Below are 18227 nucleotides of genomic sequence, written 5' to 3' on the forward strand. Positions count from 1 at the left end.
AAATACTTTCCAAATTAAAAACCACTTAAGCAAATGTGTACTTCTCTTATTTATGAAATAAAAGCTCATGAGAAAAATTCTAAACCAAGCCATCATCTTGCATAACATTTTGATAATTTACCCACAAAAGTATGTTGAATATATAACAGTTCAGAACCATAAAAATCAAAGACGGCATTATCTGAAAAATTGGTTGAATAGTCAAAAAATACCATGAATATCTACACTGTAAATAGTAATGTTACACAGCAATGCCACAATACTATTAAGATTCAGCAGAGTCTACTTTACACTTTGAAAACAGAAAACAAACTGTTTCAAATTAGATACAGTGATAGAGAACCTTCATAAAACTCTAGTAGTTATACAGTTACAACTATTATACAGTCACAACTATTATACAGTTACAACTATTATACAGTAGTTATACAGTTATATAAACTCTAGTAGTTATACAACTGTGACACTTTTCTTTCTCCCTGATCATCCAAACTTGAATTTAGGCTGATTACTAGAGTACGAAAGACTATTATTACATTTAATAGTAAAAATGAAGCAGTAATACATTAATTTTCAACAGGTCATGGGTTTTGAGCTTTTCCTTCTGTATGTTTTAGGACTTAAAACATACTCGGTGCTTTGGTTTCATTAGATCAATTCTGACATCCCTGGTAACTCTACTGACATAAAAAATTGCAAATATTTTAAGTTTTACATCAACATGACAATGGACTCCCTGTTAATGATTCTCCCCATCCCAGGCATCTTTCATATACGCATTTTTTTTTCCATTCAGCATTAACATTCAAAAACCTGTACTTTAGTTATATGGATTGCCCTTTCTTTGAAGACTATTTAACAGCCTAAAAAAAATCTGAAAGACTAATAACCCTTAAATTTTCAGGGTTTGGCATTTTTTTTTCGTTTTTTTTTTTTTTTTTTTTAAAAAAAGCAGAAACTCATAAGACACTATGAGCAATTAATACCATTACTCAAAATATTAATTTTCTGGCAGATAGAGAGCTAAAAATAACAGGCAATTAAACAGCTGGATATACGTACTAGGATAATCTTAATGTCTCTTTTTCACTTCTGACAGCAATTGCTAACCGCAGCCAGAGAAATCTAACTTTAATTAGGCTTATTCCACTTCAAATAGATAGGATCCTTTTTTAAAAGTATCCACAAAAAAGTTTTATTTAAAAGAAGTTAATTTTTCCCTGGCAGATAGTGAAGCTGAGAGTACATTCTACTTCCTCCACTAACACACCTTTATGAGTTAAATACTCAGCACTATTACTACCATACTTCTGCAATCAAACTGAAGAAGACACACTATCACACAGGCCACGCTTTATTCAAACTTGCAATATGTGCCAATTCATGAGATTTATTTTGATTTTGCAATTTGTGTGGTTAAGCAAACAGATTTTCAAGAACTTAATTTTGTTTCAATGGAGGTCATGAAGATGACTTGAGCTATTTTCTCCATCCCATCAGTATGATATGACTTCGAACACTTTGGTTACAAAGATCGATGGAACTATTTAAAAATAAATAAGATTATAGAAAACATGAGAGAAGTAACATTAAAAACAATTCTACATATGATGAGCAAAGAAAGGTGAAAAAGCCTAAGCTTTGCTGCCTTTCAGAGGAATTTTCAGGGGGACTTAAAGAAGTTTGTGTATCAATTTTTAACTTATTTATTTTTTTAAATTAGCCTCGAAGTTGGAACTAGTAACTAAAAAACTTATATTCACAGTGCTTGGTTATCACATTTATTGATAAAAACTTGTTCAGTCAGTCAAATCTTTCACCAAGAAGTCTATTGGATGCGACCATGCATCCAACGTTTCAGACAAACTGTTATAATTAGCTCGGAAATCTGACAGTATATTGAAGAGAGTGAGAGCAAAACTGAACACAGAGGTAGAGAAGGATTGATTTTGTAAAGCAGTATTGTCCCATAATAAATCACAGCCATTAAAGACAATACTCGAAAGTAAAAATATTAGGCAAGCAGGTTACCATACCCTACATCTGTCTGTTGAGATGCTTTTATGAGTTCTTCCTACTTGCTAAGCAAAAAAATAAGTGGAATGCACAAAGACTTATCAGGAGGTTGCAGTTTAATAATACAGCTAAAGCAGTCTAAGAGCTACTGGGCAATCAACAGAGACCTTGCTTCTTTCTTCTTCCTTAATGTGCTCCTAGCCCTATATCAGTATGGATGCTCATCTCTGTTCCTTGAGGTGAGAGATGAAAAATTAAATTATTCATTTTATTATGGGGCTACTTTCCTGCCAGTTTAGCTGAACTGACCCACTGTGCCAGAGAAAAGCCAATGCTGACCAAAGAGAGAAGACAGGAACACTCGTCTGGGGTTGGGAAAGACAAAGCAAAGCTACCAATTTTGACAGCAGCAAGCCCTGACTTAGCTGCGTGATCTCAGCATGTGGCAAGTAAACCCTCTTCTGTCCAACTAAACGTGATTTGCAAATACTCAAATATGCAGCTCCACTATCAAGTTTAAAGAGCAGTGAAGTGAAGCCAGGACAGGCAGTGTACACTAACCTCTTGAAACAGCACACAGGATCTGGAAGAAGATGAATTCTACAGCACATAGTAATCCAGCTCACACAGTTCCAAGCCCTTACTGGGAATCAAATATATTAATGAGTAAAATATATGTAGCAATATACTATCACCCAACTACACCAGTCAGTCACTCGTAGATGTGTGCTCAGCTGCTCATTATTGACACCTTCTCAAGGTTACTATACTCCAAGAAGTGACAATACCACTAATTAGCTTGGTACAATTAGCTAAAAATCCACTCATTAAATAAGTAAATCACCTCATTTTGACTAAAGCAGACTAAGAGAGAGCTTGGTTGGCTCTCTCTTAGTCACTCATATATTTGATACCGAATGCCACCACTGACTTCAAGTAGGTTAAGCAACTAGGGAAAAACAGTAGGGAATAAATTCTGCCAGTAACAAGCCACACACAAAGAGCATACCTGGGTAAAGCTCAACTATATTCATTAGGGCTTTTACTATTATAACTACATGAAAAAATAGGCCTTAACCAAAATAGTTCTGTAACCCTAAGCCAGAACAAAATGCTCACTACAGGACTAGTCAAACTGCAACTAAAGAAAATTAATATTCCAACAAGTCACGCTGAAAGATAAAGATGAATTTGTCCAGGTAAATAATTAAAATGCATATCCCAACACAAAAACAGAAGGATCAAGTTATTAAAGGCAATTTATAGTTCACTGGCCCCCTATTAATCAATTCTCTCCATTCCACAAGTCCTGCAGACATATTTGCCCTCCTTCATGCTCTCTCATTCCCTAATCCTGAATAAACCAAGCATGAGATGTCCTCTTAGTACTATCCACATTTTCCTTACAGTTCTTTTTGCAATGCCTCCAAATATACTGCCTTATTAACCAGCCCTAGACACAGCAGTATAATATGGCAAGCACTGCTAGCTGACAAACACTTCACTGCTAGTTATTTTCATGTGGATTCTCTTCCTTGATTAAAGCCAATAGAAGGATGTAAAATAGTAAGATTTCTTTGCCCAATTAGGCCTGAAAAACTATATTATATATTAATAAAGAAAATTGCTCAGACATTGTGAATGGTTCATTTTTCTTAAGTGAGACATACATTAAAAAAATGAACAAATTAAAAATAAAATCTAGCTGAGTGCTAAAGGTTCTTTTAAAGCACTAAAATTTAGTTCTATATTTTTATCTCCTTTGATGTAATGTAATTTACCTGGAGAAACTTTGGGGTTTTTTTCATTACAATAACTCAAAAATATTTAAATGAATTAAAAAAACCCAACCCAAGGACCTTCTGAATTACAGCATATGCATGTCTTTTAAAGTGACTGCAAATCCTCTGAATACACTGCTTCTTCAGAAAGATCAATCATAACAGGACTATAAACATCGGAGTCTAAAAATTGCAGTGACTTAAATATAGTCATTCATCATCAAAAAATTATTACTTTCTGCACAAAAAGAAATTGTTGAATTCCAACTAAGGAATTGCAAGAAATTGGTTGAATTCCAACTGAGGAATCTGACAGGTGGTATAAAACAAAAGATGTAAGGAGGAAATGAGACCTATAAAAGGGTCTCAGGAAACTCCTAAATAAAGCAGAACAAGCCAAATCGCAAGAAACAAACAGGATAAAATACGATTTAGCTCCACAAAGTCTATTCAATAATGAGTTAGGAAACACCCTGTTAGGACTCTCTTTCAGCGCCTATCATTTCTAGCTGCGTTCCCACTGCAGTCACAATCAGTGCTGCCACACAGCACAGAAGACTGGTACAGAAGTACCAAGTCCTCAGCACCGTGCACGGGCACAACACAGGTCTCTGCTTACTTCTGGACCTTCTCCACCTTTTCCATGGTGCAAAGCAGGAATCATCAGTGTGTAAAACCAAATTCAAATGCTGTTTATCTTACTCCTCTAAGTCCTCCCTCTCCTCAGCTACTCTGCACCACTTTCAAAATATTTTCACTGGAGAATAGATTGGCACATCAACAGGGTGAGAGCGGGGGAACATACTCCTAGAAATCGAAAAAGTGAACGGCAGTTCTCTCACAGCAAGCTGAGATAATGCTGAACAATTTCTGCACCATGTTGTAGTTATATATACACGCACACATATATATGTATATGTACTTTTAAGTGTTTCATAATATGCGAAAGCAAAGAGCACTTCAAAGAGAATTGACAGGCAAGCCAAAAGTTTCAGATGACTAAGCGGCCCTTGTGTGTTGCAAATCTTTTCCAAAGCAACGCGTATGATGTTTTCTGGACTTATGTAGAAGATGGAATTGGGTTTACAGTATTTTCAAGACTTTAATTCAAAAGAGTTTTGTGTAAGCTTTATTCATCCTTTGCCCACCCAAATCACACAAATAATAATATCCTATTCAAGTATCAAACAATATTTCATAGAACATTGTTCAGATTTATGAGAATTTCAGTCAACTTCACTAATGTCAGGAGAGTTACTACAAAACATCATGGAAATTATTAAGAAGTAGCACTGACATATACTTTTGTATGTGGAAACCACATTACTGGAGATTTGCATTAAGGAGAGAAAATTTAATGTGATCAAATGGAACTTGTGGCATTGAATTTTCATGTGACAGAAGAGTGATTTAAGTTATTTTTAATAGTTTTTCATGCAAGTTTTACAACAGCTTTAAAAAGCGAGGAAATATTTTCTTAATACTTTGACAAGTTGCAAGAAAATGTTAAAATGTCAGTGCTTTTATGCAGATTTAATTTGTATAACTTTGATAAATCATTTCAAACAAATATGTAAATAAAAACATTGTAATACAGTATTTTTCAAAAACATGTATTTATTCCAACAAAGAAAAGCATTAAAACAACACAAGTTTGCTACAAAGTGTAATGCCAAAATTATCAGAAAATTTCAAGCACATATAACAATTGCAAACAAAATCTTTTCATCTCTCAAACTGAAGAAGTGTCTCACATTCCTGAGCTTTCTCTGCTGGGAGGTTTTCCAGCGTTTCTTTCCTGGTAAACCAGGAGACGGCAAGGATGATTGTATCAGTCTCCAACCACATGAAGAGCCTGAGAGGAAGAGAAGCACCCAATTAATCCATTTATCAAAACAATTTGTCATTCCCTCAGTTTCATTCAGTCTCTTCGAAGTAGAATTAACTACAAATATGTTACAACTTTTCCACTTTATCTCCTCAAAACCCCTATGCATGGGCCCTATTCGTAATTCTCCAAGGACTAGTGAATTGATGGAACTGAACAAGAAAGGTCTAGGTACTTAGATAGCAGGATTAATTATCTTAAATTACTTTACATACGGCAGCAATCAAGATTTCAGCTTAGTCTTGTAAAGGAAATAATGCATGCTGAAAAAAATTTTACCTTCTAATTCTGTCAGTATTGGAAGAATCTTCTAGTAGCTCTCTGGAGTCAGATACTCTTTACTCTCTGGCTTACTGCCTCAGCACTCAGAAATTCAGTTTTATGGACATTCTAAACAGATTTACTTATTGCATAAAAATTACAACTCTTTTCTTAAAAAAAAACTCTGCCAAATTGACAACTTTTTCATATTTTATAAACACACACTGAAGAATTACCTCAGATACAGCCATGACACAATGCTCTGAAATATTACTCCAATTATACTATGAAAATAATTTTAGTTAAAGCATTCAACAAACTAGGGAAAAAAAAATGAACAGTTTTAAATTTAATTATTTTCAGCAGGTATGCTGAAAAGGAAGAAAAGAACACAATAACCAGTATGAAATCTTATTTTAAGGACAGGAATACTTCCTGTGACACATGAGAGACAATGGAAAGAAACGTAAGTGAGGGAGCTGCCTACAGACTGGCTTTTCCAGGACCAAAGAACCTTTATGTTCTCACAGTAACACTGGTCTGGGACTAAATCCCCTCCCAATCCCATTAAGATTTGAGCCTGGAATAATTAATTATTCCGTAAAGTCATGGCAGTATCAATTTAAAAGACGCTAAGTAACAGATAGTTACAAAGGGATTTAAGATCACAAGAGAAATACTTACAAGGGTAAGAACCCTCTTTCCAAAGTTTTCAGTTCATGAGTTCTTGTGAGCGTCCTCAAACTGTCTCAAGCTCCTCTATTGCAAGAAGATTGCAGACAATATCTCAATCGCCATTCCTGTCTTCAGCAGCCTCATTTTTCTTGACATTCTTTAACCAACATAAAATGATGAAGTGCTACGATAGTGTACGTTTTCTGCCCGTGACTTCCTACAAACTCCTAATTTCCTCTTGATCCAGCACTGCTGGGGGTCTCATAGGGATCTCACAGAGCCATCCCACTTAGCAATGGCCTGACATGCTCCTTACGATGATGGTGCTTTTCCTGCACTTTCATCTCTCTGGACGGTGAATAAATCCAGGTCCTCTCTGTAGTTCTATATAGACACACGTGGCCCAGCGAATTACTGAGATGCAGATGTAGCACTGAAGTGCCAGATGGACTGAAGTGTAGCTGACTCCATCAACAAGAAACCACAAGCAATCGTGCAGCACAACTTAATATTTGGAAACAATCAACAGGAACTCAGAGCAACAGGAAGGTGTATAAAGAGAGCAAGACATGTGGCAACTTGCAATAGGGCTTGCAATCCAGTGCAAAACTGTGCTTCTCCACATTAAGGCAGCAAACAGTGAGCAGTCATGTGGTATATCTTATTCATTAACAAAAATGCTTCTGGAATTTCATCTACATGGACAAGATTCATTTCAACACAAACTAATATGCTACAAAGACGCAGAGTTTTCAGAAAAACTGCCGTGACAGTAATTAGCAGTTGTTCTAACATATGTTGTAACAGTGCTATGTCATGCAGGAGGTTAGATGCAAGCACAAAATAGTTTTGCCCTACCGCTAGTGTTTGAAATTCCAAAGAAGCTTTTATATTAGAGCAGAATAACCTTATAGATCTCTAGCATTTTTCATGGAGAGAAAAAAAAAAAAAAAAAAATCAACAAAAAACCCCCAAAACAAACAAACAAAAAAAACCACAAAACAAAGGTCGAGATCAACATACACAATCACCTGGTACGAGAAACAAGGTTTAAATTCCTCGTCCTCCTAATTTAGACCAGAAATCCTAATCTGAACCTACTGTATTCCAGCATCGGACCATACTTACCCTCCCCTGAGCTTTTCTTTAATTGCAGTTGTACCTCTCCTGGCCTGGTTTGATAACCAAGTTTTATCTTGCTGAAAATGTTACAGTATTCTACTTTTAGTGCAGAGTGGGGAACTAATGAGACATTACCAAATTACACTTTCATCATACCTACACTGCTAGAAAGGTTGAAGGAACGTTCTCAACATTTAACATATTCAATTCCTACAATCAGTCACTCAACCTATTCAAAATGTGTGAACCCATGTGCTAAAATTAGGTACCTCAATCCATACTAAACCATCAAATCATCTATGACTTCAGTCCTTTTTATAAAGGCCCCCAAACCTACTTTTTGGTATTCAGATTTGAATGAAAAAAACGTTATTAGGCAAGGAAACTATCACTTCCATACATGTCATTTGTATCTTCAAAAGTTCTTTAACAACACTTCAAATCCTTTAGTACTTCTATCCTTTTTTTTTTTTTAATTACAGAAAGAACCTAAAATAAAAGGCATTATTATCGCTTTAAATTACATGAATCAGGACGCAAGTGACCCAGAACTGCAACGCAAAGGTTTCAGTTAAATTGAGAAAAAATACAAAAATCAATAATTAAAGCAATAAATAAAGCAATTAAATGTACAAACCAATATTCACTTAAAATCTAAAAGTAAAGAGTAAAAATCTAAGGTAAATATAGAGCTTTACTACAGTAAACATTAAATACACTAATAGCTTAAACATTTTTGCTAGGAAAACTTCTGCAACTCTGCATTTCTTTCTATCTAAATTATTTAAGCACAACTCATAGTCTGAGGTTTTAACCCTTCTCTAATTTTACTACAAATCTCAGTATTTTAGAGGTACTTCATAAATTTAATGTCCCTATTTCAATTTTAAGTAAAATGCACACCCTTATTCATTCTAACTTGAACGCATCACTCAGTGTAACTTCAATAGAGTAGAAAGACACAAATCAAAAAGCTAAAGACAAATCTTAGTAAGTTTTTATATGCCGCTCAGGGAAATAACTGCAGTTATAACGGTGACATTTAGCCAGGACAACTACTATATTGAAGAAAATACCTTCATTTCAGTACTTTTCTTGTTATATAGATATTAGCTTTTAAACAAGCTTTTAGAATACAGGTTTCTGAGTTTCGTACATTTTCAGTGGTCAGTGGCAAAATATCTTTTACGGTGGTTAATTTTTGAGCTTTGTCTTTCTTCACTGGACACTTACTGGAAGAGCAATGCTCTCCAATACGAAAATACTGACAAACTGGCAAATACATTAACAATCACCAGGGTCTCCAAATGTAAGTTGGTCGTAAAGACAAACTTATTTACCATATTAATTAAACGGTCTATTTAACATGGAATATCAATTCTCTAATCACATCTCATTTGAACTTCTTATTTCAATTAACAACCCTAAAGTCTACTAGAGACCCTACTGTTCTAGGATCATTAAGAACATTTTCATTATCTGTCAAATGAGGGAGTAAAAGGCAGAAACTGCAAGTACTCTCAGGAGTAGGCCTCTACCCTATTTAAGAGATGATTAGGGAGAAAGCAGCAGTAGTTCTCATTAGTTGCTTAGCAATGAAATGTCCCCCTATGAAACAAGAAATGAACAAAGCAAGAGAGGTGTTGCCATGCAAATGAGTAGATGGATAGTCTATCATCCACTCAAGGATAATCTGTCCTTCATTAAATCTAATCAATCTGGATTAAGACACCAATGGGTATCTCGCATAGAGAAGACAGGAAGGATCCACTATATACAGCCTCACTGAAGTAGCCAGACGATATGTTGCTCAAGTTTACATATAAGCGCTGTGTATTTTCATTATATGTGTGTGTACAACACACATACGTGTGTACGACAAGTAGAAACAGACGTAAAACAGTTTTAATTCAAGCCATATTAAGACTGTTGGTTTTTTCTGTTTAACCTTACTTTTTATATCCATAGTTATATCCAAATTATTAATGAATTATTGTTAAGGATAAGCCATACTCTTAATGTTTATAAAGACTAACATATAAATTTAAGATATGAATGATATACTAGTAAAAGATGAGCATTTAACCAATATCAGAGTTTGCCAAATAAAAAATTTTCAAAAATATATTCTTATATAAGGCCACAAAGGCAACAGAAATACAGCTGTTTACGCTACTTTTGTTAGTAATGTTGTGAGCCCCAGGAAAGCAGAGCTCTTTACCAGATAAATTTGATTACTGCTGCCTTAATTTTCAGACTGACATTCTTTCAGTCACAGATCCAGTTTAATAGGTTCCCTCTACTTTAATTTCCCCACCACTCATTTAAAAGGCCTTTTTCTTTCATGGTTTTTTCTTTCTTGTTTTTTTTTGGGGGGGTGGGGGGGTGGTGGTGGTGGTGGTTGTTGGCTGGCTTTGGTTTTTTAAACACCTGCTCATTTCATATGTACAATTTAGAGTTTTCACAAAAGCCATGAATTAGAAGAGAGACAGAGAGAGAGAAAGGGAGAATAAAAGCTCCTGTGAAGAAAAAAAAAAAAAAAAAGCATCAGGAGTCATGAACGCTTCTTAACTAGAAATCAAGACGAAGCAAATGCTAGATCGTGCTTCTTTCTCCTGCTTTCAGATCTGACAAACGAGAACCCCGCCTACAACTTCCACAGAGGGTTTTGTTTGGTTGGTTTTTGTTGGGGGGTAGGTTCTTTGGAATAAACCTGAAAGATTCCTGAACTCCACTGACTACTTAAAGTCTGATTGCTTCTCAGTATATATTTAAATAGAACTATACAGATTTATAATTACAAAAATGTATTATAAAAATCATGTATCAAATTATGCTTTGATTAGCTAATTCAAATCATTACTCAGATTAAAACAAAGAGACTGTTCCAAAACCAGTACCAATTCACAATTCAGTATTAAGACAAATCTTACCTATATATTCACAAACGAAGACTACAAAAAAAGGAGTAACAAGATCGTTTATGCCCTGAACGTATCCACTGGCTGGATGACGTATTGCCCAGATAAACAAAATTCTTTCAAAGATCTGAAAAAGAGTTAAAGAGACTATCAGATAATTTATCAAGTGAGGAGCACATTTTAAACTTGAAAATTATACAAGGATAAATTTAATATCAAGTTACTAGTATAAAAATATGCATACAAAAGCATAAATGAAGACTGGTATTCATAATTAACTTCCCGTGCTAAGTAAGCTTTTCAGTTCTTCAAAAAGAAGCATTTTCAGGGTATTAGCACATGATAAAACCAATCTAGTATATAATTCAGTTACAGCAGTTACAACAAAGTAGCACTTATTCACTGGAGCTTTTCCAATAATATAAAATTCCTCTTTTCTCAAGAGGCAGAAATATTAAAACATCCTCCCATGATTCTTCACCTCTTTGAAACAAGTATTTCATCAATATAGTATTCTATTTATTCCTAAGTAACAGAAAGAAGTAATTCTTATAGCTTAGATTTTTTAATAACATGTCCATAAAAAGAGATTCCGTAATAGTTAAGCTTGCCTAATACTGCAGTGTGGGGTTTTAGACTTCAGAAGCATGTACACGGATTAATAAAAAAAAATATGAAAAAAATCAGGAAATGTAGAAATAAGGCAACTGCCTGCCGTATCACATAACCTCACCCCCTCAATTCTGCAAACTGTACCTTGCTTAGGATCTGCCAGAGCTCTTAAGGCCACATCATATCAAATCATGGGAAGGACAACATGGAAAGAGTACAGAGCAGGGAAATCACAGAACATCTCTCTGATGCAATTTAGGTCTCTGACAAGCTATATTTCCTCTCAATTATTTGCTTCTGAACATCCTACACGTCTTTAAAATGCTGCATATAAGCAGCAGAGTGAAAGCTGCTGTGTGCTTTGCCCTTTCCCTGCAAGGTCTGCCCAAGAAGCCAGGCTGCAGAGGCAGGTAAGCAGAGCAGAGGCAGAAGAGCTCAAACCAAAGGACTACGTCACTCTTAAGAACAGATTCCAAGGAGCTTGCACAGTTTACTGCAACTCCAGAAGCCAATGAATGCCCAGGCTTCCAGAAACCCCGTAAAAGACCTGCCCTGAAAGGACGCAATAGGCAGAGGAAATTCAGTTTATGAAGCATATTTCAATTCAATTTCACTTCAAGTTTTTGCTGGATTAAGAAGTTAACTATTCCAACACTGGTTTAAGTAAAATCATATTGTTTAGTTTAAAAGCCCTCTTACACTCATTTTTAAGTAAGGAAAGGTCTAGGCATATATGACTCGCATCCAGGTGCTTGAAAGTCCCATCACAGGCTTCCACATGAGCTACCTGAAGCTGAAACACATTTGCACTTTTCGCTTTGAAAACAAGTCCCAAACACCAACATCTCCCCTTCTCCCACGGGCTTTTTTGAGACTCAATTTTCCTTAATCTCCACGTTTTCTGTTTAGCTGGCATGCTGAAAATCCACAGAACAAGAGAGACAGTCAACAACAATAAATATGAAAAGCTTTGGCGGGCACTGAAACACAGGCCTTAATGGAGCTCACACCTGATCCATTACAGCTACAATTACGATTCAGTTTTTGCTCAGTTTTGGGGCAAAGATTAGGCAAAAAGGGAGGTATTCATTTACCAAATTCTCCATAAAAGCCTCTTGTTTTCATTAGCCAAGATGTTTTTTTTCCTTTAGCTGTAAATTCTTCTTGGTGCTAGTCCTGTCACCGCATGTTTTTTAATATGCGCTGCATATTAAACTGAGAAAACACCAACCTCTGCCCATCAAGCAATAGCCAGTGGGGTTTCATCATCTATCAATTGTATAAAGACCTTAAGTTCTGTCATTTACAGCTTGCTTTCACATTTTACAAAATTATACCTTTATGAAATTGCAGTTGGTTTATGTCATATTTTTACTATTATTGGAAAATGCAAATCTATCCAGGTTGGGTAGCTCACAGCCGTCCTCACCGCTTCTGTCAGTTGCCATTTCTAGTTTCAGTCACATTAGTTTTTCAGTATTATCAGTGTTATCATTCTGTGTTTCAATTCAAATAAAGGACATTTAACATACTGCAAACACAAATAACTTCCTTGAAAACAAGTATCAGTGAGGTGACTAGAAAAAAAAATATTCAAAGAGGAATTGCTGAATATAGAATAGTGTTATGCAGTCAGGCACTAGGCTAAACAAAACACCCCTGGTGTGATAGAGTTACAAAATATGCAGTGAGAAACTAACAAAAAAAAAAAAACAAACAAAACCAAACCAAAACAATCAGTAATTCAGTAAGTATCTATCAAAATACTCCTTGTAAAAACTATAAAAATAGTGCTTTTCATGAAGCCATATCTGAAGGCATATCTCAAGTCAAATAACCCCCAAAATTGTACCAATAACCTTTCCTCAGAACCTGATAATATACATAGTTTGCATTGGAAACTGAGATGCCTGCGGATTTCAAACCATTTTTAAAATCCAGGTATGAAAACTAAGATGTAGGGGCGGGGGGGCTCTGATTGGGTTTTTTGTTTGCATTTTTTTAATATTATTGAGCAGGAAGGATCAACTCAGTGATTGGCACACCAGATTTAATACCCCAAATGCATCTAATCAGAAATTCAACAAATACACAGTGAAATAGTGTTTTCAATTTCCTACACATTTTCATGAAGTTTCATTTACTGCTCTGAATTGAAAAAAATGAGCACTGAATACCCGAAAGGCAGCCTGATTTAAGCTTCTATACAGCACTCATCACTGTGTTCAAATAGGACTCATTAAAAAGGTCACTTTCCCAAAAGTTTCCCGCTTCTTGATTTTCAAACCAGAAACTGGAATTACTTTTCTACTATGAACTACTACATCTCACAAGATATCATCACCAATCAATTATTCTCCTTTGAATTTCTCTCTCATTCATGGTAACAATAAGAATTACATTCAAATACATAAAGAGAAGAATCCATTAACTTAAATGCAGATTTCTAATTTCTTGTGGGTTTCGCTACTTTTTGAGAATTTGCTGCTTTTTTTTTTTCCTGCTTAGAGAAACAAAGTGGGGGAAAATTTATAAGTTATTTTTAAATTGTGTTGTTTCCTTGAAATGACTTTTCCCATATAATGCAAGATTAGACAGGAAATACACAGCCATGTACTACCCATTTCAACAAAAGTCAGGTAAAGATAGAGCAGAAATTGATAATAAATTACAGACTACTCCATATCCACTTATCAAATTTATTAAACCTACACTTACAGCCATTAGTCTTTAAAATAAACTTGACTACAGCTCCTCTCTCCTCCTCTTTAAGGGCCACTAGTAATTTATTCACAGACCTTTAAGTCTTCGCTACAACCTGCCCCTCTCCCCAGATCTACATAACTCACACAAAAAATAAACACTTAAAACTGATTTAAAAAGGAACATATAATAATGAGCTATTTCCACACATCAGACTCAAAACACCTTTTTCTAAAATGAAGCATTTTATTACAAAAACCAAATTCCAAGTTCAGGTGAGAAATTAAAACAGCTTTATTATCTCTAATGAAAAGCCCTTCAGAAGCAGACTCAGAGACCACCAAGAATAACAAAAATCGTGGAATAGTAAACATCTGGAAGTTGAAGTCAGAAGACACTGTGAGGTTTACATATGTGTTATGTTTCTGGTCTTTTGACTAGGAATTTTTTTCAGCTCTGTCGCCTACAATCTCTGCATCTCATTCTAAGTGTTGTCCTTTCTAGTAGCACCACCATTATTGCAGAACTCTGCAGCATCAAAAACAAATATGTACACAAACCCATCATAATAGCCACAATATGAGTCTTGCACACTATGCTACCTTTTGAAGCTTCTCTTTGACCCACACTCGATTCTCTTCTCTTCTTTATAGCTCTTACCATCTCACCTTAAGAAAGGGGAAGTGACGATTGCTCACCTGGGACCAGCAACTAGAACTCTCCCTCCCTAGAAGGGAATCAGCTCTGGGAGCAACTCAAGGCCCCTGTCTGCGTTGAGCTCCTGGGAGTAGGAAGGGATCCCCTGTGAGGATAAGGGATTAGGCTGTGCTATAGTAGGGCTCCAAAAACCCAGAAAGGGAGAAGTTGGTCGTTATGACCCTTCCAGCACCATTTGCACTAGTCATTGTAAAATGACACGAGCAAGCTGGGCCTGGCTGTCTTGGACCAGAGAGCAAAGGCAAGGACATATGCAAGCCCACCCTCCCGGTAGCCCACACACCTAGTCAGGAGATCAGCGGAGCTCTAAAAACATCTAACACATGAAGATCCTGCAACTCTGAAAAGTTCAGGATCAGTAAAAAGTAAATCAGATCTCTATCACTTCTTTATAACTCAAATACTTCACAAATTTCTTCTTATCCCACAAACTGCTGCTATCCGCCCTTTTCACATCCTTATTCTTCTGTACCTCAAGACCACTCACTCCCAAGTAAAAGAATACTATTAAAATACACCTCTGATTTACGCTTTTATTTTTTTTTAAGCATTAATCAGCTGTCACATCTCATTCCTCCAAGCTTTCTATCATTTTTCCACACCTTTTCCTACTACTCACTAGTGAAGAAAAAGGTGTTGGGGTAGGAAAGATGGATGGGATAGGGTATGGACAAGGATTATTTTTTTTTGGGGGGGGGGGGGGGGGGGGGCGGGGGATGGGGAGGAGGGGATTATTGTGTTGTGGTTTTGGGTTGGTTTTTTTGGTTTTTGTTTTTTTAAAAAAGCAAGCAGTAGCAATCTAGCTGGACAATGCCTTGATCACATTGATGAGAAGTATATCCACCTACTTTATGTGGCTCAATTACAATTGTTAACATGGCTCAACTTCCTAAACATTCAAACTAAAGAAATGTAAGTATGACCAGCAAGCAGCAATATTGGGCTCCATGCAACAGACTAAACTAATTTAAGGAGTAATTCTATGTTACTTGCAAGAGCAATCACAGTGTCTAAAAAGTATGGATTTAAAATGTGTTTATTTTAATGCAGTGTTTAAGATGTACATATCCAAGGAAGCATTAGAAAAACATACCTTTTGACAAGTTTAACAAATAACTAGAAATAAATAAAAACATATTTGCAAACAAAATCTCAGTAAATCACATGAAATGTATATGCTGCTTGAGCAATGTTGTTACCTGCCAAAAGACAATTAAAAGGGAAAAACCTAAATAATTTCACATGATTAATGATCCCACAAAATTAACTGAAACTGCGTTCTGTCCTCGAACTTTACTGAATAATATTTGCTACTGAAGTTCTATTGACATATCAGATTTTACTTAGCAAGAAGTTACCCAGACACAGTATTTCCTTTTTATTTTAATTACTCATAAGCAATAAGAGAAGTGTTTTATTCTGGGAGCATCTATGAGTTCTGAAGTTGACTGACAGCATTTTCAGTAAACCAGCCATTTTGAGATTAATTATAATTCAGCTTTCAACTGTGACTGCTTGTAAAAAAATACTGCTCTAATATCTTTTTCACATTAATATACTCTCCAAATTCCCAAATGAACTCTTTGGCTCCAAGTTAATCCTGCAATCAAAAAGGGTTTGTACCTATCCTGTAATTAATTCTGTTCTATGTCTTATTATAGGATGCTTTCCCCAACATACTAAACAAAAATACACATTTCAAATGTTGGAAAACCTTGACCATGTGTATCTTCTTTAATTATCAATACAAGTTTACTGTAATGTTTCTAACTGTATTACGGAAAAAAGCAGATATCCATGGTAAATACAAAGCTGTCTTCCTACAAACTATTACCAAGTCTGCATCTAGTCTAAAGAAATGTATTAACCATCTCTTAAGAGCAGTCATATAAATATATCTTGTCTCACACATAACCAAATAAACAGAAGACAAAACTAGTCCAAGATCCTACAGGTTTATATTTCTATCTTACAATCTCATCACTTTACTTCAAGATATTCTCCAAAGACCATCTTTCTTAGTATCATTTTTATTAAGCTACTTGACTTCTCATTCAAGTGATTTGGTTAAAAGAAAGGGCATTCAATACATCCTCCAGAAGTTGTTTACCTGGAATTTCTATTTTAAAGCTGGTTTTAAAATTGTTCAGCTAATTTAGAAATAAATACCCTGTCTAGCAGTCACTCTTGAAGAAATGATTTGTACTTTGCAATCTTCCTTTAAAAACAGGAATATATATAGACTCTTACACTAGAAAAGTTAAACAGCTTCTAATTTCTCCTTCAATAAAACACAAGGAAAAAAAAAAAAACATCATTATTTTGGGGTATATTCACTCAAACTAAGAACTACAAAACCACAATCATTGTACAGCTGAACCGAAGTCATGTTATTTTGAGACAGAGATGATCTTCATTGAGACCTTAAGAAAAGTTCAATCATGAAATGCAAGGAAGTAAAAAACCCACGCCAAAAAAGCCACCACTTTCTGTTGAATGCAAATACATCTTTAGATTAATTTAAGAGACTACTGCTGATACAGTTCAAATATTTCTTTCTTCTTAGAAGTATTTGAGCATTCTTCTTTCTCTAACCTTTTTTTCCACGAAATAATATTCACTTCCGATTTCATTTACTAGCTACAACACTGACACTGATCATATTCATTTCTCTTTAACAGTTCCTTTCTTGTCCCTTTATTTTTCTTACTTTACTCTTTGATTCATCCTTAGAAAAGCCCAAGTAAAACACCACTGTGTAGAAAGCAGATAGAAAGCAGTACTCTTGTACCATTTTTCTTCAAAAAGCTGTAATAGGCTATTTCTTCAAACCCATTTCTCCAATACTTGTGGAGGAGCATTTACATTAAACAAATAATTGCAAGAATGGAAAGTTCTGCGTTTAATTTATGCAGATGCATTAATCATCTAATGAAGTATCAGAAGATGTTCTGCGTGGCTCTATAACAGTACTAACAGAACCCACACGGAAGTACATTTGAAGGTCTAACTGGAACCACTAGAAAGGAGAAGTAATTGACCGATTATAAGAAATAGTTGAAAGAGGATGATTCACACCATCTGTACTGTTTATGACCTATATACTTTACAATGAAAAGTCCCTGTGCGATTCAATTACCCAGTAATATAGAGCAATTTGATTAACATATTTATCATTAATTGATGTATATGTAACTACGGTAGTAAAAGAATTTAAATAGTGTAGTCAACATATAAAGCTAACAAAGAAGCAAAATCAAATAAGGAACAGAAACCAGTCACACAACAAATTCACAAAAAGAGAATTTCCCAAGTAGAAGACTATGATAAGAACTTCCAGACCCTGAATGATTTTGACAAATACATAGAACCATGGGAACTACGCTCTGGATTACTTCAAAAAACACATTATTAACAAAACATATAAAAAGCAAAAAAGGAAAACAATCTCAAAGGCACAAGACTGAAGAAAAAAACTGACAGATTTGATGCAGTAGATTAATGTCGTGCCTTTCATTTTACTACTCATAT

The 18227-nt window shown here is 35.2% G+C and overlaps 1 protein-coding gene across 2 annotated transcripts in view; it reads right to left on the reverse strand.

The window, feature by feature from the left end:
- The window catches only part of TBC1D22A (TBC1 domain family member 22A), a 180995-nt gene that overhangs the window by 126851 nt on the left and 35917 nt on the right, over positions 1-18227 (reverse strand). For both annotated transcript variants that reach the window (XM_054220612.1, XM_054220700.1), the window contains one exon: positions 10677-10791. In XM_054220612.1, coding sequence (XP_054076587.1) covers positions 10677-10791 — 115 coding nt within the window. The remainder of the gene's footprint in view (positions 1-10676; positions 10792-18227) is intronic.

The sequence above is a fragment of the Rissa tridactyla genome, chromosome 1, assembly GCF_028500815.1.
Source record: "Rissa tridactyla isolate bRisTri1 chromosome 1, bRisTri1.patW.cur.20221130, whole genome shotgun sequence".
NCBI lineage: Eukaryota > Metazoa > Chordata > Aves > Charadriiformes > Laridae > Rissa > Rissa tridactyla.